Genomic DNA, 23,400 nt, shown 5'->3' on the forward strand with positions numbered 1-23,400 from the left:
AGTTCTCACTGAGTTGCTATTTCCAGAGCCAAAGTGTCTAAAACAGTCTAAAGAGACATCCTTCAAGTCTGCAGAAGAACACCCAATGATACAGAAAGGGCTCCTCTCCATATGTTGTCAGTGCTCCCCCCTCTCATTATATGCACACTTAGCACCCTCAAAAATACTAATTAAGCACAAACAAGATGCTTTAGACAGTCAAAATCACACATCCACACAGCAGCCACTGTGAACTTTATTAGGAAAAGAAGTCTGCCAATTAAACTGCGATGACTTCACTGACTTTCCCATTTACTTGTAGAAAATCAGTTCTTTCATAATGGCTCTGGAAATCATTTATTGCCAGGTAAATGCAGAATCCCTGGCAGCGTATGGTCTGCTTGGAACCCTGTCAGCTTTACCATGAAAAGGCTATATACACCTTTGCAAAATGCAAAGTCAGCAACACATCTTTCATTCAAGCAACTAAGTCATTTTTGAGGCAGATGTCATGCTAGCCAAATAGCAAAGCCACCTTTACATTAAGCAATCCTTTCTATCATGACAGTTCCACAAATGAAATGTAATTTGTGAGGAAAACAATCCATAAGATATCAGTTACACATTCTCTTCATGTAACTGTTTAGTCAAGTCTTAGTCCTCAGGCTTTAGAGGCTGAGCTACAATGAAACACAGCATGGTGATTTATCTTCATGAAAATGTCCTGTTGCCAATGCATCTGCTTTTGCCTCCTTTGCTTTTTATTATGCCCGTGCAGTCCTGTGCAGTACAAGTCAGAACAAGGCTTCTTCATTCATCTGGAGTCAGATTTATATCCAATCCTCTAAGTGACTCACACCAGTGTCTATACACATCTCGGAAAAGTAGTTCTCCATTCCTGAGTAACCCAACCATCACAACGATGTTCTCCAATGTCTTCAACTCCAGAAGTTGTTTTAATTCCTTTTTCAACTTGTAGCCATGTAGTAGAATACCATTGTCATGGGCTATGTATAGTAGGATTAATCTTTATTAATAGCTTCAGTAGATTGCCCGAGGATTTTTAGTACTGTAGTAGGCTTCACATGCAGCTACATAAGCAGATTCTGGGAAGAAATCATCATGGTATTCTGCTAGAAACCTGAGAAGAAATCACACCGAAAAAAAAGAACAGAATATGAAACATTTAAGAGAAAAACTATTTTCAAATTGATTTTTGAGCTCAGCAAAAACACAGCCTGGGAATTAAGAATTATTACTCTTTGAAATTTGAGATACAAAGGACTTGACCTATTTTTTACAAGTTCTACATAGTGAGAAACAGCCTTCCCCTACCATTCTGAAATCCAACAAACATTAAAAAAAATTCCTCAAGCTCAATAACAACACCACCCAAAACCAACAATAACAACAACAACAAAAAAATTCCAAAAGTTGAAGCTACACTCAGAAGAAGAATTCAAAGAACTAGCACATAAGGCAACTTCTGTAAGTTACCTGCTCAGCACACCTATTGCCATTTATGTCCAAACCAGTATTTTCAGCTATCACTATTTCAGTATCTTATACAAATGGCCAGGAGACATTAAGTCAGACTATATCTTTTAAAGCAAGTAAAGCTACGATTTTTCATATGTTTCATGTGCCTGTGCATTTAGGGACTCCATCTTACAGTAGTACCTGATTTAAATATGGCTCTCAATGACAAAACACAACCTTTGCAAATTCAGTTCCTTAATTTCATATTTCTGCAAGATTGCCTTCAAACATTATTCAATCAGCCAAGCAACCAATATTTTATGATGTCTTCCTGCTCTGCTAACACACAACTGCTTCTTTGGTTTAGGACTGAAAATGAAAACAAATAGTGCTGCTAAGAACACCAGTAACAAACAGCTGAAATGACTATAAGCTCTCTCTGCTCCTTCCTTTGTAATCAAAGACACTGAGTATATGAATGTGGCAAAAGGGCCAAATGGTTATTAAACTCAAGATTACAATCAAGCTGTACCTCAGAAAAAAACAAAGACCTTCAAAAATACCTGGATATTAAGGATCAGCATCAATAAACATGGCAAAATGCTACCTACAGGGTCTCTATTTAAGAGTAGGAAGCAACAGAAAACAGTATCATTTACAGAATCTGGATTCTCTCTAAAAACAGTGGCTGGGGTGATGACTTCACTACTGGAAGCTGAAAATATCAGTTTTGCATAGCCAATACTTAGGACATAGAAAATCCAAATTACAAAATGCTCAGGTGAATGCCATAAAAACTACAGTGCTTCTCCAACCTCACTCACTGCTGCACTGCCTGAACCAGGCATGTCCTTTGATCTAAGCAGAGCCAAAGCATCAAAGAATACTGGCAAGATCCCCTAAATAAAGCACTTTAAATTTAGTAAAGAATATATTAATTGCTCAGAGCTCATAGAAAATGGTGACAATACAAAACTGCAGATAAATGAAAAAGGGTTGATTTTTTCCCACACACCCCCAATCCTTGCACTTCAACACAGGCATCAAACAAGTGCTAAACTGGAGGAATAACTAGTTACATCCTACTAATTCTAGAAAAAGCAGTGAGAGATACAAACTTTTTTAGAAGAAATCAATCCTTCATGGTGACACTGTTAATTTAGAAGGCACATTGTCAACTTATTTCATAGCAGCTCTGTAATTAACAATATATAGAGGGACCTAAATGGTTTTGGATGTAAAATGTTTCAAACACTAAAAAAGAGGACTGAAATTACAGCAATTTAGAAGTTAATAAAATACCTGAGTCATCAACTGCTATGACCTCTGACTTTAGTTAGCTACAAATCACCTTCTAGGATGAGGAGCTGGTATGAAGGAAGTGTGGAAATGCCTGAAACTTAACAAACTTGAGCTAACTTTGAACACACTTAGATTGCACAAGATTAAGATGAGCCACAAGTGGTTTTTAATTAATAATTCTTCATTAACACACATTAATGACTCCAAGACAAAAAATTACAGGGGCTGATGAAAATCTGAGTGTCTTTGGATAATATTCACTAAAACACAGTACTAAGAGCTAGATCATACAAGGGAGCATGTTTTAAAAGAACTTCAGAGGGCATTGGGTAGCTGACAGTTCCAAGAATTTTAACGGCAAGTAATGGGAAACAGGCTCACTTTCTCTTACAAATTTCCTGACTTTTGCTTAAATCATCAGTCATACATGCCAGTTTGGTGCATGCTAAAGTGACAGCTGGTAGAGATGAGAAATTTTAGCTGAGATGCTGTGCCACAGCTACAGCTCAAAAAAAGGCAGAATGCACACAGTCAAATAGACAAATACACATCTCCCTGTTCTTCATGTAACAGTTGTGAAAAGCAAAATATGCCAGAGCTAGCAAACACAAATTATTTTCTGCAGAGAAGAAAACTGCTGGAAGAACGCAGTCAGCTTCTGTCCCAATCCCTTCTGTATCTGTATACAAAGAGTGGGGGCCCTTCTGAAGCTGCTTTCTATTCAAACATCACAGCGCAGAACGCTGGCACAGAAATATTAGGAGTCTCCTAAGACTTTTGCCTACTGGGTATTTCACTATTGCTTTGCTCGTGGACAAGCTAAAACACCACCAAGATCAATTACAATGTTACCTGCAAGTCAGAAGCCAAGATTTAAAGACAGAGGGAGCTGTACTTAGCAGACAGAGCCAATGTTCAGCAATAGATCAGAAAGCACATTGCTATTGAACTATTCAGAAATTGTTTCATTAGTTTTAACTTACAAATCTGATCAATTCAGTCACCTGTTGCATTATTGCCTTCTTCATTTTTATGGAGTTCATATGCATACATCTACACAGTTGAGACTGCTTATGAGTAACCAAGTTCCAGGATGCAGAGTCCACACTGATGTGAGACTGTACGCATTTTTCATCACGAACGTCCTCAAAAACAAAACTCATGGCTTTACACTCATGCTTAGAACACAGAGATAACATGGTACAATGAAGCTATTTCCCTCCCTACCACAGCTTCCTAGAAGGGTAACACTTCAGAAGGGACTAGAGGACATGGAGACAAGGGAAAAAGACGTGTGGGCAATTTAGGAATTCTTCAAACTATGTTCTGATCTTCAAGTGTGGGTGTATTTAAGCAAGCAGTAGCCTCACCAATATCTTACCATCTGACTGACTTATACAGGCAGATCTACAAAAAAGAGGCACTGAATTACCACTATCCACATTAGAAGGTCATTTGACACATGTCAGGAACATATCTCAACACAAGCCACTGAATTAGTATGAGTTTTAAGAGCATCCTCTGGTGGGCCTGACACCACCAACACAACTTATTACCAGAAATCTGAATGAAGAAAAAAAAATTCTTTTAAACATCAGCTACCATCACATGAATAAACTCAGGGACACCCCAGAAAGTGTGAAACTGACAAAGAAAGGAAAACCTTAGTATTTAGAAAGACATCCTCAGCCATTAAGGTATAAGAAGACAGAGTCCAAATGAAAAGTTTTCAAGAAGGTGATATTTTACACACTTCTGCTACAGAGTTCTAGAAGATAAGCAGATTCTTTGATGAGTTCAGTGGCCAGATCTAGATGCTGTTTGAAAGGCAATTGTAATGATCTATCTAAATTTGCTAGAAGATCATTATGGGTCCTAACTCTGTGGTCACCTCATCAAAAGAAATGTCATCTGCAGATTAAGAAATTACCTCATCTCTGACACTACTACTCAAATGCAAGATTTGAAAATGAACAGGTTTTAGTTTCACAGAAAAAGCATATGCCACCACCTGACCCTCACCCCTCCCCAGTTTATAGGCCTGTCTCCATCCAGAAAGCTGTTCCGGGCAAAAGATGACAAGTCCATTATAACCCCATTGAAATCAACAGAAGAAGTGAATTGAAGTTTCAGATGTTTATTCTAATACCTAATGTGTCAAGAACCACATTAAAGGAGTAAACTGGCCTGTTTTGTTGACTGGACTCTTGTCACTCATTGATAGATAAAAACTGAGATCACATTCCTTGGCCTTTTACTGCACAGTGTAGAGAACTCTGAAGATGTCAAGCTGCCATCATAACATTTCCAAGAATCAGATTGAGTGAGTGAAAATTAAATTTTCCCAAAGACCTTTCGGGAAAACAGTCCTACAAGAGTTCAGTACAGGAGTCCTTGGTTTGTCTTGAGGATGAATATCCACTCATGGCCAGGCCAGCACAGGCCCCTAGAGCTGCCTTCTAAAAAAGCTACCATAACACATTTAAAGTATTTTGGGCAACCTCTCAATTTAGATACATGATCCAAACCTCAGCTATTGACTAGCAATATGCTCATTCAAATTCCCAGATACCTGACGATTTGGAAAGCAGAAGGAAGAGAAGCAATTCACATGGTGAGTTTCAGAACAGTTTTTGGCAATGCAACAAAACATTTGTCAAGAACAATAAGCACCAGTGAGCACATTCTGCAGACCAAGTAGACAGCAAAGCCCACTGAAAGCAAGAGCCAGCACAACATCAGGTACTCACTAAGAAGCATTCTACATAAAGGTGCCAAAAATTTGAGAGGGCCCAAAATGGCAATTACCTTTCTACCCATTCAAGGACAGCAATCCCAAATAAATGGTAGTAATGCCCTAAAACAAGGCACTGTGCAAACAGAATTCCTTTTTCAAAGTGTTTCAAAGTGTTTCAAAGTTTAAAGTGTTTCAAAACTTGGAAAAAAAATGTTCCTTTACATGTTTGTGCATTCTAAATCCACATCTCCATTTATACTCAGGAACTTAATTTCCTCACATTTAAGTTCCAATTCCATGAAGTTTTCTAGTATGTCATAACCAAGTAGCTGGTTTATCCAAAAAATTGAGAGAAAAACCCCCCATATAATTCAAGAATATTAAGCAATTAATAATACAACATAAGAAACACTGGCACAATTGCATTCTTTTTCATCTTTCAGAAAGTGATTTTTAATTACTTGCCCTTTTGCAACTGAAGTCACAATGACTCACAATGAACAGGAACTCTATCACAAAGCAACTCTGCCTAACTAAAGATGTCTTCTTTGCCATTCACCATGTGCAATGTCTAATTTTTTCATTCTCAGACACAACCTCTCATGAATTGTACATTAGCACAGACTAGTGGTCGTAATTCACCACTGCAGTTATATATAATAAAATTACTACATGTAAAATGTGCTGTCACAACCAGAAATCTATTTCTTAAGGTTACTTGAAACAACTTGTCATCTTTGTATATAGATTTTATTATCACAGTCCTCTAATTTGGTCACATTCTGATTTGGCTTCCTGCTCAGGAAAACTCAACAGTTTCAAAATATTTTTCTACCCATGGAACAGAGAGGCATAACAGATACAAGCAGATTTTAGAGCATCAGGGGAAAAAAAAAAAGAGATCTAAGCTTAAGGAAATACTGAGCTTGAAATACCTGTGGGTTTTTAACAAAACTAAAATATTTGACCATTAGTTCTTCATAATCTGAAATAATACATATTGGCCTCATCTGAAAAAAAAGCCTTATTAGAAATTTTAGAAGCAATATTTTAGAAATATTTCATCACTTATTCATTGTATTTCATGAAAGTCAAAATATCTATGTCTACGCCTTTCTGTACCACTTCATTTTGCCTTTTTTCCTAAAATGCAAATTACATTCTCTGAAATTACCTCAGTGAAGATGGGTCTTGCACTTGTAAAAAGAGACATGCTGTTTTCTCCTAACTTTTAAGTAGCTCCTATTGGTTAACAGACCTGAGAGGAGGCCTCTGTTTCCAAAACAGTTTTCCAAGCCAAGGCTGTGTGCAAATCAATGGAAACAGCAAAACAGAAACAGGCGCCTTCCTGCCAATCATTTCTCATCACTGAGGCAACCTTTGGAGGCATGTCAGGCACCTTACAATGCCAGGAGATTGTAAAATAGAGCATATGCAGCATTTTAAGTGGCTGAAATAATGGAATTAGCTTAAAGGTAATACTTCCTCTTACTCAGAAGCTATTAACAGGCAAGAGGATTTAATCAGGGGTCTTTCACTAGTCAGATTACCAGTTAGTAAGAACCAGTTAGAGCATCAGCTGCCACCGCTTGGTCCTGAAGAGTAAATGCAAACTAAGTGAAAGTCAGTGAAACCAGCTGGTGAGTTTTTCATGAGGTCTATTTCAGACTGCAAGCACTATGAATTATTTCAGAGCTAAATAATTTAAGACTCAGAGTTTTGCACTTAATTTGAGAAACTGATTTCTGTAAATCATATAATTGAGAAATCAACTTTCATGTTCTCCATGAATAAATTTTCATTTTGCACACTTGTAGAAAGCTGGAATAAGCACAGAGGGCAGAGTTTCTACTTAACAAGAAAGTCAAAAAGATGCATTTCATACATTCCTTAAAAACATATATTGTCTGGGAAATTGAGAAAAATCTTGTCTAGAAGGAGTCTGAGGGCATGACTGGAAAATATTATCCATGTAGCATCTCAAAGCTAATTTAATGCATCTATCATGTCCCAAGTAAATTCAAGACGACAAGCTACCAAAAAAGTGTTACATTATGTAAGTCTCAGTTTCCCAGCCCACAGGAGACTAATAGTACAAATGGCAAGCTGTAAATTTTAGCCACGAAATCATAATTCAAAATTAAATCAGCTACACAAGAACTAAATCAGTTGTGTACTGCATGACAGTTTTATTTAAGAATACATAAATTACTTATACTTGGACTACTCTACCTAGACTTCAAAAAAGATTCAGAAGTAGTTTATTAATGCAAGCAGACACATCAGTCCTTTGTCTGCTATTAGAGAAATAAAGGAGAGTACTTCAGCTTCTCACTGAAGAGCGACTCACTAAAAAAAAAAAAACTTAAGCAGTCATAAGTAAACTGGCTGCTATTACCTAATGCACACAGACCTTGTAGGGAAGTTCTTACTGCTCAAAAGTTAAGACAGAACAGAAGTGACATAAAATATTTATAATAAACATCCATTAACCTTTTCCCAAAAAGTAAAAGACAAAATGTGAAAATTGAAGAACTAGTACTGATGCCTAAGATCTTTAGCTTTTTGTATTTTTCATATATTTGTAGTTCCGTAGATTGCTAAAGCATGGCTGTAGTTTCTAGTATTTTTCCTATCTTTCTTCCCTACATTTAGAAACAATAAGCTAACCTTATAAACACATTTGTAAATATTGTTTAGTCTTATCCCAAGAAGAGAACTAACTACAAGGACATTCTGTTTTCCAACCAGAGTCTGGACCAGACATAACAAAAGTGGGGCAAAAGAAACCTCTGGACTGCTTTCAGTGGGGCAGCACCCCAGGAATTATTACCTAACCAACTCACCTTTTAATTGCACAATATATAGTAAGTATACCAATTGACTAACCTTATAAAAATTGTAGAATTACTATACCACATGCGATTTTTGCCATATTGTGTACCTGAAAGCTTTCAAGTAAAGGTTTGCTTTTATATTCACTCTAACATTGTTGGGAAGATCTATTCTATTTTCCAGGCATCAGTAAAAGATGTCACCTAAAACTCAAGTTTTCTTGTGATTACAAACAGATAATGCAAAACTATTTCTGTTCTGTAATCAAGCATGAACAACTGTCTAAAAAATGTGATTGTTTGACCACTTTCAATGACATGTGGCACAAAGAAAAAAATACCCAAATGAAAGACTTTTCAAAGCACCATGCGAATATGTGTTGAGAAAAAAAAAAATTAGTTATTGCAGTGGTTTCTGTTACCTATCTGAATGCCCAATAGCATAGCAGATAAGGAAACTAGACACAGAAAAATATTTATGACAAAGCCACCTAAGACCAAATGCTTCCTACAGCAGTAACTGTAACTTAAAAGCTTTCTTCACACTGTCAAAAAAGAAAGCACTTGAAAAAACACAGCCTTCAAATATTTTATTGCAAGATATGTGATATCCACATCATGCTTGCCTTAAGGGGCTCATTTTGGTTTAGTTGTAGCCTGGCCTCAAGGACTGAAGCACACTTCTGGCTAAGTGTTTTCTAAAAAGAAGGCAGGTTGTGTACTCAGAGGACTCTCCACCACAACACAAAGTATGGAAAGTGGGAACTACTGAGAGATTTGCTTCAAAAGCACAGCTCTATCTCCACTAAAAATGCTGACATGGAAACATGATTTATTTTTATTTCTGTTTATAGATGACTACACTTTTCAATGAGATGCTCAGATAGAAAAGTAAAACACACAGAGATGCTATCACTAGAAATTTCAGTTCCCTTAAGCAACCCTTTCCCAGTAAGTAACCTTTATGGTATGGGGTGTAGGGGACATGTTTCTCTTTTCTTCTATTCTACTCCACCAAAGCTTATCCACAGAATGGGTATGAAAATACTGTATTAAATACGTTAAAGAACAGAGATATGCTCTGATCAACACAGAAGAATCTGAACAGGCAAAGGTCTGATAAAAACTGATCTGATCCACAGTGAGTTAAGCTCCCTAAGAAATATTCACTTCAAGCAAAACCAGGTTTGCAACGAAGAGCTTTAATTCTGTCCTGTTTTAATTTAAAGGTATTTTGAATGCCAACAAGGATCTGACAAATGACACGCAAAATGGAATCAGTAAAACTTGACAACTAACTGCTTCCAGAGAAAAACTGTGTATTGTAGAAACTTTGACATGGGAAACATCTTCTATTTTTAATAAGCAATTAAAGTAAAAGCATTTTAAAGTTTTCATCTCCCTGATCTCTCATACAAATTTTATTTATGCTGGTGTAACCTTTCTGCAAGTGGCTACTTAAGTCACTGACCAAATTTAAGTTATAATTTCTGTATCTGTTCCATTACCATTTACAACACTTTCTCCTGAAAGTTTTCCTTGGCAATTTTATTTTCCAATGTACTGATGCTGCACAATACAGCACCACACTAGATTTCTAACCACATCCTCAATGCCATGCAGAAATACTAATTACAGTACCTGATAACCCAATCACGGTGCAGGTATGACCTTACTGACTCCAGTGCAGGTATGACCTTACTGACTCCAGTGGTGGAGCTAGTGTGGTCAGAGAGAGTTGTGTATCTCTACAAACCACTGCTCTGCATCACAGAGAAACCTCTCTGTTCAAAGTTCAGTTAAGATAGACATTTATTGCTTTTAAGAAACCACCATAATTAAAAATACGTCTTAAAGCACAAGTTTCTCCCCCTGCTAATATAAAACATGCTACTTAACCAAGTCAGACTTGTCATTCTATATACAGCAACAAACTTTCACACTTCAGTTCTGTATCACCATATTTATCAAAATTTGAAGTAGGAAACTCAGATTCCCTTCAATTTGAATTAAAGAATAGAAAATCTTATGTTCATTTTTACTCAAATTGCTATTGTTAAAATTGTATACTAATTTTATCATAAGCTTGTAGTTATAGAAAATGCACATCTTATTTTAAACCCCCTTTGTCATTCCAGGACATTTACATCTATGTAACAATAGAAACACTGCTGTGGTACATTGTGTCACATTACCTCAGAAACATCTCGAAGTGTTTTACTAAAGCCTTTAGGTTTTTGTCAGGAAAGCACATCTTCCCCAGTATTTCTGGTAGCTTTACTGTGAATAAAATAAATAATGTTTATACCTGTTCTTTTAAATGCAACTTCTAATTACTTTTATCCACTATACAAAAAAGAATACAAAAATCCCTTTTCCCCACAGACCCCACTTTTCCTTGCAAGCTAGTTTTGATCTTTCAAAGCCTTACTAAAGAGAAACATGCTGAGAAAGTGAATGCTGCTGGGTTTAATGATGTTCGATAGTATACTGGAAGTAACACTGCTTTGCTTTCCTTAAATGAAGGCTTACAGAGTCAGTAAAAAGATAACAAAATAGCCTAAAAGTTCCAAATAGATTAAAATGTACATTCCTCCAAGAATAAAACTAAATGTAATAAAGCAAACAGAAAAATCACACAGATATCAGCACTGGAAAAAAAAATAAAGGAACTTTGAGCAGAGAATTTTGCATCAGTTTACCAAACATCCTCAGCAAATGTTGAGATCCATAGATATATGAAGGAGGTGGTGGTTGATCACTTGGTGGATAATTCTCTGGCATCAATTTCCAGGACAAAACCTAGACATAAAAGTATTGGTTATGAAAACTTTATAACATCATAAATAATTTAGTCTGTACAGAACTTCAAATTCAAAGATGAACTAAGTAATACCAACAAAATCTTTTCTTACATAGCCCTACTCGGAGGTCCACAAAACCTTTAATCATTGAATCTAGGACAGTAACATCAAAATCTGTTACCTCATTCAATTCGTTGTTTCTTCTACCTTCAAAGCCAGTAAACACCGTGCTCCCTTCTTTGCTAGGAGTCAAAGTTATAGGTGAAGATGACCCGCTATGGACAGGGGTTTCTTCAAAATGAAAGGAAGCACAAAACAAAAGAAAAATTTTACTACTTGTAAATTACTACTTGGAACTATAAGCCATTAAATGCTTCTAAAGGCCTGCTGCTAAAATGCTTAAAGTCTTAAACACTGAAATTCAATAAAAGCTATCCTAAAAGAGACACTCAGAAAAGCAGCTCATTGAATTCTGTGGAAAAATACACCAAGGTACTGAGAACATTGCTTTATATTTCTCTGGTAATAAGGCCTCAGAGTTAAAGAACTGATACAAAAAGTAAGGAATTCCCACTTCGATCATTCAGTTCACAGTGCACACAGCATTAAAAAAAGAACAGAACTCTATACTTTGTTTAGACCAACAATGTAAAGAGAAGAACCTACTTTTTTCCAGGTGCAGGAAGAGCTTTGGCATAGAAGCTGGGGTCTCAAGGTGCCGCCGTTTAGGCTGTGGGGACGCGCTGCTCTCCGATAACCTGTCACAGTTGGAGCTGTGGCGCGTCGAACGCCTGAGCGACTGCAGGATTTCGGGTTCAGCTTTTCGCCTTTTCGGCGTGGCTGGCTCCCCTGTGGTGGGCTGGCTGTCAGTCGACTGAGGCGTGGGTGGATTCAACAGAGGAGGGCTTGGGGAAAGTTCCTCCTGATTTCTAGGAAATTAAGGCAGCTTTACAGAATTGAAGAGATCAGGGCTCTATCCACAAAAGAAATTCTTCTAGCTTCTTCTTGAACACTTATTCAGATAAGACAGTCTCCTCCCAATAACTATTAAAGTGATGAGGCCTTCTATTAAATACTATTTTCCAGAAGTATATTTATCTTCAAATTAAAGTTAAAAACCACAAATACCACATTCTCCTACATTTTAAGACAAGCACTATTAAACTTGCTATATCTAACCTACCTATTAGTATTTGTTGAATTTTCTTTGATAGGAAGAAAGAATTTTGATGAAGTCACCTTCTTAAACTGAGCTTGTTCATAAGGATAAAGCAAAATTAAAGGAAGTGTGAAGTCAAAGGTTATTCTCAGCCCATCCACCATCTCTTTACATAGCTCGACACTAGAGGGGAAAAAAAATTATGAATTGCAAAGTTGCATGGCAAAATTTTTCTGCATAATTGTACAAAATTGTCCTTTAATACAGTCCATTAACATCATAACTACAATATGCTGATTCAATTACTAAGTAATGATAAGTGACTAAAAACACACTTAAAAAGATGATGATTGCTCTTGTTAACTTCAGAAATATGAATTTTTTTAAATGTCTGCTTCATAACCTCAAACAAAACCACACAACAGTTCTGTTGTGTTACTATTCACTACTACTACTCTACTAACTACTCTACTACTGTACAGTAAATAAAATTAGTCGGATGTTTTTCATGTAAATATTATTTTGGTTTTCCAACTTCGCTATGCTGAAAAAAGAGGCACCTGCCAGAAAAAGTAAGTACTCAACAGACTGAATCTCTGTCTAAAAGGCATAAGCAGAATTTGACCTACAGGTGCTAAGATGCAGTTAAGGCTGTGCTCAAGAGATATCCAGTGAACCAACAAAACCAGACACATTTGCATTGGAGAGCAATGGTCTGCCCTGGTAATCAGAGCACTACATTTGGAGGCTACCAGGAATTTCAGTTTTAGGTCTCTGTAAAAGACTTACAACATTAGATGGTGAGTACACGAGCTATTAGAAGCAGAATCAAGAACATAGAGTGCAGCCCACCTGCAACACCTCTCACCTTTGTGAAGGTACTCCCCTCTCATGTTTCAAGTGCATTATGTGTACGGTAACAGAATTTGGTTCCACCAAAATGATCCATGTTAGAAATTCCAAACCACCTATATTTCATACCACCTACTAAAACTACTACATAGGAATTGGGTCAGGGGACCATCATGTGCACAAATTCTAAAGAATCCAAGAAGGTCAATAACCTTTAGTGTTAGAGCAGTAAGGAAAATATAGCAAAGATGTAAGCTGAATCTCTCCTACTTAATGGATCACTGAAACTATACCCATTTTTTTTACTGAAGCACTGCTTTTATTGAGGAAGTTACTTAAACATAAACCTGTAAAAATCATAATGTGTATAAAACCTTCTGTTCACATTTCTGATATTTCATCTAACTTTTTGTTTGGGAGATTATACTACAAAGAAGGGAAAGTGTCAATCTGTCAAAGAATGAATGACATCAACATAAACCAAGATACTCACATAGGCTAAAATATTTCAAGGAATAGCAAAATTACACACCATTGAAATAGAACAATAACGCAAGTCAGGATTTCTCTTTGATAAAATAACAAGAGTTCACTCCACTGTACTTAGATGAAGAAGCAGCCTCATCTAATATGAAAAATCTTAAACATAAGAGGAAAAAAAACCCAAAACAATCAAAAACCACCATACTGCAAATATGCATGGTTAATGCATTTGTAACATGGCAGAAGAACATACAGCATGAGTGAGAAAGCAGAAACTAAGACACCATCAATTTGAACGAAATAGGATTGGTGTTGCCACAGTTTCCCTACTGACTCTAGGATTTCAGATCATATGTCCATTTAAAATAAACAAACAACTTGCACTTGGAATTCTTTTAAGTGTTTGTATTAAATTTTTAACCTTTTCAAAACTTGAACCTGTTCAAGTTTATCTAAGCAAGGTATTCTTATATCAGATATGAAATTCTTCACATTGACAACAGCAACACATTCTTCCAAATGGATCATGATATTTACAACTCACAGGATATAACAGGATATTGACACTTTTGCATAATGACTTCTCAGAGCACAGGGACTCTCTCACTGATAAATTATACTTTTTATAATTATATTATATTACTATAGGTACCTGTCAAATACTTCAAGCCCTGTAAATAGATATACATCATGGTATAAGCTCACAGAAGTGAACAGCCATAAAACAGAACACAGAATGCAAGGTCATTCTTCTTATGACAATAGCAGTGGACTTAAGATTACTTACTTCTTCTCTGGTGGCACATAATGAAGATTCATATTAGCATGTGGAGTCATCTGATGGTGCCGAGATCTTTCGTTGGCTGAAAAAGCAGCATTAATTGCAAAGTGTTTTACATATGACTCCAAGATGGTTATTATATTTGTTTGGCAAGGAAGCTTCACTAGCTGAAAAAGAAACAACAAATTAATGTCTTACAAAAACAATAAGTAAGTATACCAAGTTAGAAAAGAAGCTTGTAATGTACCAACTAATTTAGTAAATGTCTAGCGCATAAAGCAAATTCAGGACTGCATAATTTCAACCCTTAAACTGCATTTTTTGTCAACATTAGGAGAAACAAGAAACATGGTCAGATCAACAAGTCTGCTGCATTTCCAGAGTTAAAAAGCAATCTGAATTCTACAGCACAATGAGGTACAGAGACACTACACTGTTAAATACGACAAGTGACTGTTTTAGCTGTAGAGAAGTCTACTCCCTACGCTCTTTGTATTCTTCCTTACCCTGAGCTCAACATGAAGCTAAAAATGTAAGTTAAAAACCCCCAGGAGCTGTACACAGAAAAACTACTTTTGACATCCTTCTCACACCCCCATGCACATTACATTCCCAGCTTATATTTCATACCCTTTTTCTTCTATTAATATAGTAGCAGTCTTCCTCAAGCTTCTTTTTCAAGACTTCAGGAATTTCTATACTTATTGCTCTTTCTTCCATGTCCCTTTTTGTATGAGTGTCTTGTTCTTCTTTCTACAACAGACCAGTGAAAGATAACAATATATTGGTTGTGAAAAAGAGCTTCAGTAGTAAAGATACAAGTGGATAATAGCCTTAATATAAGCTATTTAACAATACTGCTCTTTAAAGCATCTGCAAATTCGTTTTTTTTAACTTTTTTAGATTTAGCATTCTCTAAAGTACTTAACTAAAAAGAAAAGAAAGAAACCCAGAAATTTGTGAGGTGTTGCTGCTTCAGATCACCCACACTGTAGTAATTAAATTCTACACATCTTTAGATCAACTGTTTACTGTAGAAAAATAAATAATTTTTTCTTGAAAACAGTCCTCTCTATGTTTTAACTTAAGACCAGGGTTGACATGCCTGTCTCACAGTAAAATACAAGACAAACATCCTGTTGCCATTAGGTTTGTCCAACATGCATAGACAAGTAAATTTTTACAGCACCCACAAAAGTGGAAAATCTAGTCTGCTACATTTTCTCCACATAAGCCTTTTGTGCAGAATGAGAGGAAAAGAAACAAATGTGTATTTTTAGAATTATATCATATAGTTCCATAAGACTATGACATATTGTATAATTTTTAAAATCTCAATCAGAGTAAACACCAGGAGTAGGAAAATTATGCTTTTAATTCCAGCTAAATTACCACCTGTGGCCTATATTTCAATTTTTTCAGAGTTTCAAGTACAGATGTTTAAATTCACTCAACTTAAGGAACACATGAACATACCATTTCTGTCCTCTCATCTATGTCACTTTCTTCACTTTTTATTTCTTCATCTGTTCCTTCATCACTGTCATCAGAAGAAGAACTACTTATAGCTGCATAAAAGAGATTTCACATATTTATTATTACATTGCAAAGGTTATGACCAGTTTGAGGCCTCAATCCAAAAAAAAACCCCAAAAAACCAAAACCCAACCCACTAAAAAAACACAACTAGCTTGTTATATTTAATGAGGATGAATCATTCTAATTGAATTAAACATGTATTATTTTCAGCACACTATAAATGTTTTAAGTATGTAAGATGAGTTTATAGAAGTATTCTTGCATCCTTTCTAATTGAAAAACACTCACTTTTAAAAGCTCCTGAGCACCCTCATTTTCAGTGGATTTTAGTTCTGCACAGGGGATTAACATACTAATCATTCAATCAAAAGGTATGAATCTGCGCAGCAACAGTCCCCAGAACATCAGTTAAGTGCCAGCCAATGTTCTGCTGGCTTTCTAGTTGCAAAGGAAAATGCAGGAAATTAAAGACCTGGCTTGAAAGTGAAATCAGCCAGTCAGCTGACAAGAAACAGACCTTTGTGCAAGACAGACCAGGGAAAAAAATAATCTTATTGCCCTCAAAAATACACAGATACTAGCAGGGAAATGTTGTGTCTTCTAACATCAAACAAAAGAAAACTGAGGGCTTCTCACACCTATTAATATTACACTAAAGAAAACAGCATTAACCTCTGAAATCACTCATTAGAATAGTTGAGTGGAAGAGATGCAAGGGAAAGCCTCTGGAATACATGAAGAAAACAGATATGCTAACTTAACAGATGCTTAGCATGAAACATAATGCTCACTCTTCAAATGACTGCCTCTGTATATTTCAGATAGGACCACGATACTCTCATGGCAAGTGACACCATGCATTTCTCCCCCAGGTCAAGAAGTTAAAGGCATCCCACCAGTTACCAAAGGATGAAAACAAGCTCACAGTTTTCACTACTCTCATCATTTTCCTCAGCAGGAAGGCTTTTTAACACAGAGTCAACACCAGGCAACCTGCAACGTCTCTTCTTTCTTCCCTTTCTTCTCCTACAGAACATAAAATGGTTCACTGACATTTGGGTAATATTATTTCATTTATTTATCCTAGCTAATTCAATTACATGCAAATACACAGGAAACCTATGTTTGAGTTATTTTCATTAATTAATGTTGACATCATTTGGACAACACTTATTTGAGAATGGATAGCTTAATGTCTGTACATTACCTCATATTCGTGTCCTCAATCAGATCCTCAAGCCATGGCCAACCAATATTAGATTATTGCCTTTAGCTGAAAAATACTTTAGGTTTTCCTAAATTATTTTGCAAGTATGTTTCTTTGGGAAGATGCAGATCCAATACACAGGCATTTCACAGCAATAGTTAAGAATAACATAGTTACTGAGTATTGGTCTTTTAGAGTGTTAACACACAGGTCTCTAGCTCAGAATGGCTCTCTAGAATGCACTGACTATTATCTACGTATCTACTACCTACAGCATGAGCTCAGAGGCCAAGCTCAGTTGTAGACACCTGGATGAACTTGTCTGAATCTAAAAACGAATCTCATTTATGTAGGAGCCAAAAGGATTTCTTACATGCGAGCCACAGCCTTCCGTGCCAATTTACGCTGTAATCTGCGGTTTTCGTCTGTATCCCGAAGAACATGATCTTCAGCTGCCCATCTATCCCAGCTAAGGATAGGCCACAAGAAAATAAAAAATTACTATGAATATATGCCACCCATGATTACCAATGAACTGATATACTTTAAATCTACAAAGGACTCGTTTAATGTCATTCAGAAGCAACATCTGTATCACAAGGTTTGCACCCTTCTCTGTTCACACGGGTTCAACTCTCATGTTGCCACCTAACATCTCTCAAGCTTTCACTTAACCCGCAATAGCCTTTGTAGCACTGACACATACTATCGATCCCAGTCGAGACACTGCACTCATGTACTGGCCTTGATAATCAAAAAATCCAGGGCTGGATTTAACAAAGCATAAACCTTTATTATTGGGAACTTAGGTGCCATAAGTATATGCCACAGACAGATATCCCATAAGGTTTAAACTCATGTCTATCAAACCAATTCACTGAAATTTATGGATACAGACCAATGCATCAATATGAGCAAGTATACTAAAGGCATTCACAAAACCAAAAATACTCCTGCAAACATCAATCCTTTGATATTCTGTGCAGAGCCTGTGTTTGCAGAATAAAATAGAAGAAATGGAAGAACTGAAACCGCACATATAGTTTCTTACCTTCTGTTCCAACCGTTAAAGTGGATCAGATATTCTGGAATCTTTCTGCCTTTCTCATCTTTTCCAACAACAATATCAACAATCTGAAACAAAAATTGAACAGTACCTATTAAAAAGCTTGAGGGAAAGTAAACTTTTGGATATTGAGAGAGTTTATGCACAAAGAAAGAAAGAAAATGAAATTAAATAGACTTGTTGTTTGGCCAGTTAATATTGACATGAGCAGAAGAATTATACTAAATTATGAGAAAACCCAGCCTTCCTGTTGAGTACTCTTAACATTGCAAACTGCTCACCATCTTTGTCCTATTCTCAAATGTCCCATGCTTTCAAGACAAAGGGAGACATGAAACAGTGCAGTAGCACAGTATGGATACACAGATTCAGGCTACTAATTTGGGCTTTCTCCCGCGTGCTGTCTCCTCCAGCCCCCTAAGCAGGAAACAACACAGGTCTCTATACACAAACCTCAGAAATGCTGTTCTGTTGAACACTACAGACTCTCAGCCAAAAAACATTAAAAAGCTTTGGGAACATCTGAACCTTTGTTTTCTTCCTCTTTCATGAATGTGCAATGGCCAGTCTGAAAGGGCCTGCAGCTCAGAAGAAAAAGATGTGTTGCCCGCACTTGAGTGGCTTTCAATAGATCATATATCAGTACTTAGGCTACAGTGGTGTTTTAATTTGGGAGCTCAGAATTTAAGAACTATTGATGGATTCGCAGACAGTCATGCCATTTAGGGTACTTGAAAATAAAAAAGAAAAGGTACTGTACACTTTTGTACTCAGGTTACAGGTTTAAAGCTGCCAGGTTGTCAGAACACAGGAATAAGTGTATAAACAAAAGAGCAGCCCAAAATACTACAGGACAGTGGTATTCCTAATCAAAGATGTTTGAGAAACACAGACAAGCACACCTAGCAAACCTGCAGCAAAAAGTACTAATTTCATCAAGAACCCAGTTGCAATACTTCCTTTTATTCCTCGCTGTAACAAAAAACCCACAGAACTCTGTTTCCAAGTCAGACACAGAGGATTTAGGATAGAAAAATAATCTTGTGTACCACTGATATCCAAAACAACACTGTATTTACATAAATCTCTATAATTACTACCATTACTCTTAAGGTCAGGCCCTAACTGAGGCAGTCACCTCTTACTGCAACACTTGTGGCCCACCGCGCACTGCTTACTGTCGTATTTCCGTATACTCTCCTGCACCAGCGGTACCAGTTAAACCCTTCTGAAACGCAGAAGGGCGGGCAGTAAGCGTGGGAAAGCGTGAGGGGAAATAAATCCAGCTACGCTACAAAACTGCAGGGGTGGTAATAAGACTTCAGAATTACTTTGCAGGTGTTCAGCCGAGAAGGGAAGGTGGGAAGCGGGTTCGACACTTCCAGCGCCGCTCGGCGGCTCCGGTCTCTACCTGCCGCGGCAGCCAGGCCCCGAGAGCGCGGGCCCCATCGCCTCTGCTCCCCAGCGCGGGGAAGGCCCAGAGACTCGCAAACAGCTGCTTCGCGCACCCCCCACCCCCGGGGCTCCCGCAGCGCTGAGAGAGAGCTGAGCCCCACCGGGGGAACCTGAGCCGCCCGCAGGGAGCGATGACGGAGGGAGGAGAGGCCCTGCGGGGACGGCACCGCCTCGCTTCGTCTCCCTGTCCCGTGGCGGCCCCCACCCCGCGGCCTCCCCGGGTGCTCTGCCCTCCCCAGGCCAGCGCCCGCTTCCCGCAACAAGTGCAGCTGCCGCTGGAGCCGCCTCCCCCCGCCGCCTGCCCGGCCGGGCCCACAGCCGCTTCCCGCGCCGCCTCCCGCCCGGGGGCGCGCGCAGCGCCCGGCAGGAGCGGTAACGGGAGAGCGGGAGCCGTAACGGGAGCGGGCGGGCCGCGCGCCGGCCCCGCCCCGCGCCCTCCCGCCCGGGGAGACGCGGGAGGGGGAGGCAGGGGCGCGCGCGGCCGGTCACCTTGGCATCATAGAGCACTTTGGCTTTGGTGGGGTCGGGCTCGAAGCAGAGAACTCTCTCTCCCCGGTGGAACTTAAATTTCATTCCCCGCGAGGTCATTTGTTCATCATGGCGCAAAGGAGACGAGCCCCGCCCGCTCCCGCGGGGAGGTGCCGCGGACGGCCCGGCCCCGCCCCGCCCCCGACTCCTCCGGCGGGGGCGGGCGGCCGGGACCGAGCGGGGATGCAGCGCCCGGCTTCCTCTGCCTTCCGCGGGGGAGCGGCGTTCGGCCCCGGGCGGTGCGGGGACGCGCCGCCCGCCCGTGCCTGCCCGTGCCCGCCCGTGCCCGCCCCGCTGGTCACGCGGGGTGCGCGGCACGGGATGCGGGAGCCGGCGGCGGGAGGGGCGGCGGCGGCGGGGGGACGTGTCCCGCCGGGCGGGGGGGCGGCCGCCTGCCCTGGGCCAGGGGAGCCCCTGCGGGAGGCGAGAGCTCCCGGCCGTGCCGGCGGTGCCCCAGCGCCACGGGAGCCGGGGCGTGCGCTGGGCCTGTGCCCGCCTGCGGAGAGGGGTGCGGGAGAGGGTTAAGTGAACCCCGAGAACAACAGCTGCCCTTGTCTCTGCTACTGCTTCCCCTAATCAGCAGACAAACCCTCTTCCTCACCCTCTTCCTCACCCTCTTTGCTGTGTTCTCGGCTAAGCGAAGAACCGCCCCTACTCCCAAGATGGCTTTATGTACATTGTAACCTCCCCGAAGGTTTGTTTTGGGCTCCGTTGCCCTTTCAGCCTGCCTTCAACCTGCGACAAAAACGAAGCTAGAAGTAAATAGGGTGTTGAGACTGGAAACCTGATCCAGTGTTTCATTTCAGATTCTACAATCATGCATATAGTGCAAATAATCAAAATCAATACACAGACTTTTTTGCCAGTTTATGCTGACTGATGCCTGGAAGGGACCTCATGGGGTTCAGCCAGGGGAACACTGCAGTTTCCCACACGATGTTATTAGATGCTCCCTCAGGCTGTTGCAGTTTTTATGCCAGTTTTGGATTTCTGATTTACACAAGACCATAACAGGGCTGGGAGGCCTGGGCTTAGCCAGCCTTGTGCAAAGACCAGTTAATTTGTGATTATTTAGCATTTCTGAAGTTGTTTTTCTGTAAAAGATGTTCAGGAGATGGATGACTCTAGACTGTGCAACTGAGCATACACTAGTTTGGTGCTAAGTGGAAGAGAAGTTTAAATCCTCATATCTTTTTTCCAGTCACTGAGGTTGATAGCAAAGCTGGAAGCTGTAAGGAGTGCCATGGGAAAGAACGTGGAGTTCTAGTGTATTACCGGAAAGCTTCTGAAGGTAAAAAGTGATAGGGGGTACCCAGAAAACAAGATTCTGAGATGGTGTTCCTTGGGATAGGATGGACTGAGTACTCACTTTCTTTTGATTCAAAACTTACGTATTTTTTTATAGTAGGAATGGTAGGAAAAACCTGTAAACTTGCTGCTTAGACTGGGCAGAGTGAGAAAAGCCAATTAATGGAAAAGAGTAAGAGAAAACTGAGGAAGGGTTCCTGAAATTGTTCAGAGCCCACTGATGCTAAGGTTAGGAAACAGGCTCCAAAAGTGCATGGATGCAATGTCAATTCCAGGAAGTGTTACTTAAGTTACTTTTTTGTGTGTGTGTGTAAGATAAAGAAAATGGTGTTGGACATTTGGAGAACAAAGTTGCTTCCAAGGGACTACCATGCTTTAAAAATGGGGGCAAACAGCAACAACAAAATAAAACAAGGGAAGGAGAACCACCAATTTGTGCTTGTGTCCCTGCCTCCAACCTGATATTAAAGAGTACCCACACAAGAGGAGCCTCACACCACTTCTGCATAAACAGTTTGTGTATTTCCACACTGCCTCCTAGATTCCTCCTTTTCCTTCCTCCCCACTGGTGTCCTCTTGCAGACTCTGCCTCTTGTTCATCTCAGCCTCTCCTAGTTCACCCCAGCCCACTTTTACGGCTCCCACCCAATCTGCTCCTCAAGTCTTTTGATTCAAATTTCTTTTTACTTGGGTCTCCTAATGCTTATATACAGCTCTCTGCCTTAGCATTTGAGATCCACTTGTTGCCCTGTCTACTCTCTCCCTGCTCCCACTCTCAGATAGGTGCATGTGTGCATCTGTCCTTATCTCCCTGAGCCACTTTGCTGTAGATAATCCTTGCCTGCAGATCCCTGGCCTTGCCAGATCTCCTACCAAGGCTACTCCTCCAGCAGGGCTTTCAAAAACCTGTATGTGAGCTGTGCTTAACTAAGATCTACCCAAAGGGAGCCGGGAGAGGAGAAATGCTGGTGTGTTTATGGAAAACTTGTGATAGTGCTATCCAGGCAATGCCTACTTCTAGACAAAATGCAGAACATGGATTTTTCAAAGGTACTGAGTTCTCCATAGTGAAGACTGCCAAATGGCTTTCCAAAATCAAAAATAAAGAGCAATAGCTTTTTGGAAAATGGTGTTTGTGTGTGTATGTACATACTGCCCGTGCAGCGCCTGTCATGAGTTGTACCTGCCATGTACAGCACATAAACAAAAGGCCCAGTACAGATAAATGAGAATTAGCAAAGCCTGAACAGCAGCTCCTCACTCGTAGGCAGCAAGCCTGCAGCAAGGAGAAATCACAGGCAGAGAGCAGTGTCAGGCAGCATCTTCGGGGTCATCGTCCCACATGCTGAGGAACAGTGAAGGGCGATGAGTGGTGGGAGAGACCAGCAGCCGGGCTTGTTGAATATTGCTGAACCAGGAGACGAGCTGATCCACCACGTATTTTGAGGACATTCCCAGGACACTACATCGCCTCCAGGAAAGAAAAGCGGCTTTACAGCTCCTCTGGGAGACAGAACAGCCCGGGAGCAGGGACTCTGGCCTCCTGCCAAAGTGAACCCAACGAGATCATGAGTGCCAATTCGTCTAATTTGAGGATCTATTTCAGCTGCCCGCCTCACTGCAGGCTCAAAGCACACTCTGAGAAAGTTGTTCAAGGACAGGTTTTATTTAAACAAGGGGTTGTGTTTCAACAACAGAGCCCGCGGTGTTTGCGAGGGGGAAGATGGAGGCGGCGCAAGGCTCGCTGGGAGCTGTAGTCCGGGGCGGGCGCGGGGCCGGGGCAGCGCCGTGGCCCCGCGGGGAAGAGGTGTCGGGGTCCCTCAAAGAGGAGAATTCCCTGCTCGATCCTTCCTGCGCAGCGCCCTGGGTAACACTGAGACATAGGCT

At 39.9% G+C, this 23,400-nt stretch overlaps 1 protein-coding gene across 2 annotated transcripts; it reads right to left on the reverse strand.

Moving 5' to 3' along the window:
- Nucleotides 1–204: 204 nt before the first annotated feature.
- Nucleotides 205–20,378, reverse strand: MSL3 (MSL complex subunit 3). 2 transcript variants are annotated; one of them, XM_069003583.1, is made up of 13 exons: nt 20,167–20,378; nt 18,208–18,290; nt 17,530–17,625; nt 16,875–16,975; nt 15,887–15,978; nt 15,041–15,163; nt 14,417–14,577; nt 12,319–12,477; nt 11,802–12,064; nt 11,317–11,426; nt 11,034–11,133; nt 10,527–10,611; nt 205–1,120 (listed from the first exon to the last, which is right to left on the reverse strand). In XM_069003583.1, the coding sequence occupies exons 1-13, from the start codon at nt 20,263–20,265 to the stop codon at nt 1,021–1,023; spliced, it is 1,572 nt and encodes a 523-aa protein (XP_068859684.1). In that variant the 5' UTR covers nt 20,266–20,378; the 3' UTR covers nt 205–1,020. The 2 variants fall into 2 exon arrangements, with proteins under 2 accessions (XP_068859684.1, XP_068859693.1); XM_069003592.1 differs by lacking the exon at nt 20,167–20,378 and adding an exon at nt 19,554–20,086.
- Between the last annotated feature and the right edge of the window lie 3,022 nt (nt 20,379–23,400).

The sequence above is a fragment of the Aphelocoma coerulescens genome, chromosome 1 (genome assembly GCF_041296385.1).
Source record: "Aphelocoma coerulescens isolate FSJ_1873_10779 chromosome 1, UR_Acoe_1.0, whole genome shotgun sequence".
Lineage (NCBI taxonomy): Eukaryota > Metazoa > Chordata > Aves > Passeriformes > Corvidae > Aphelocoma > Aphelocoma coerulescens.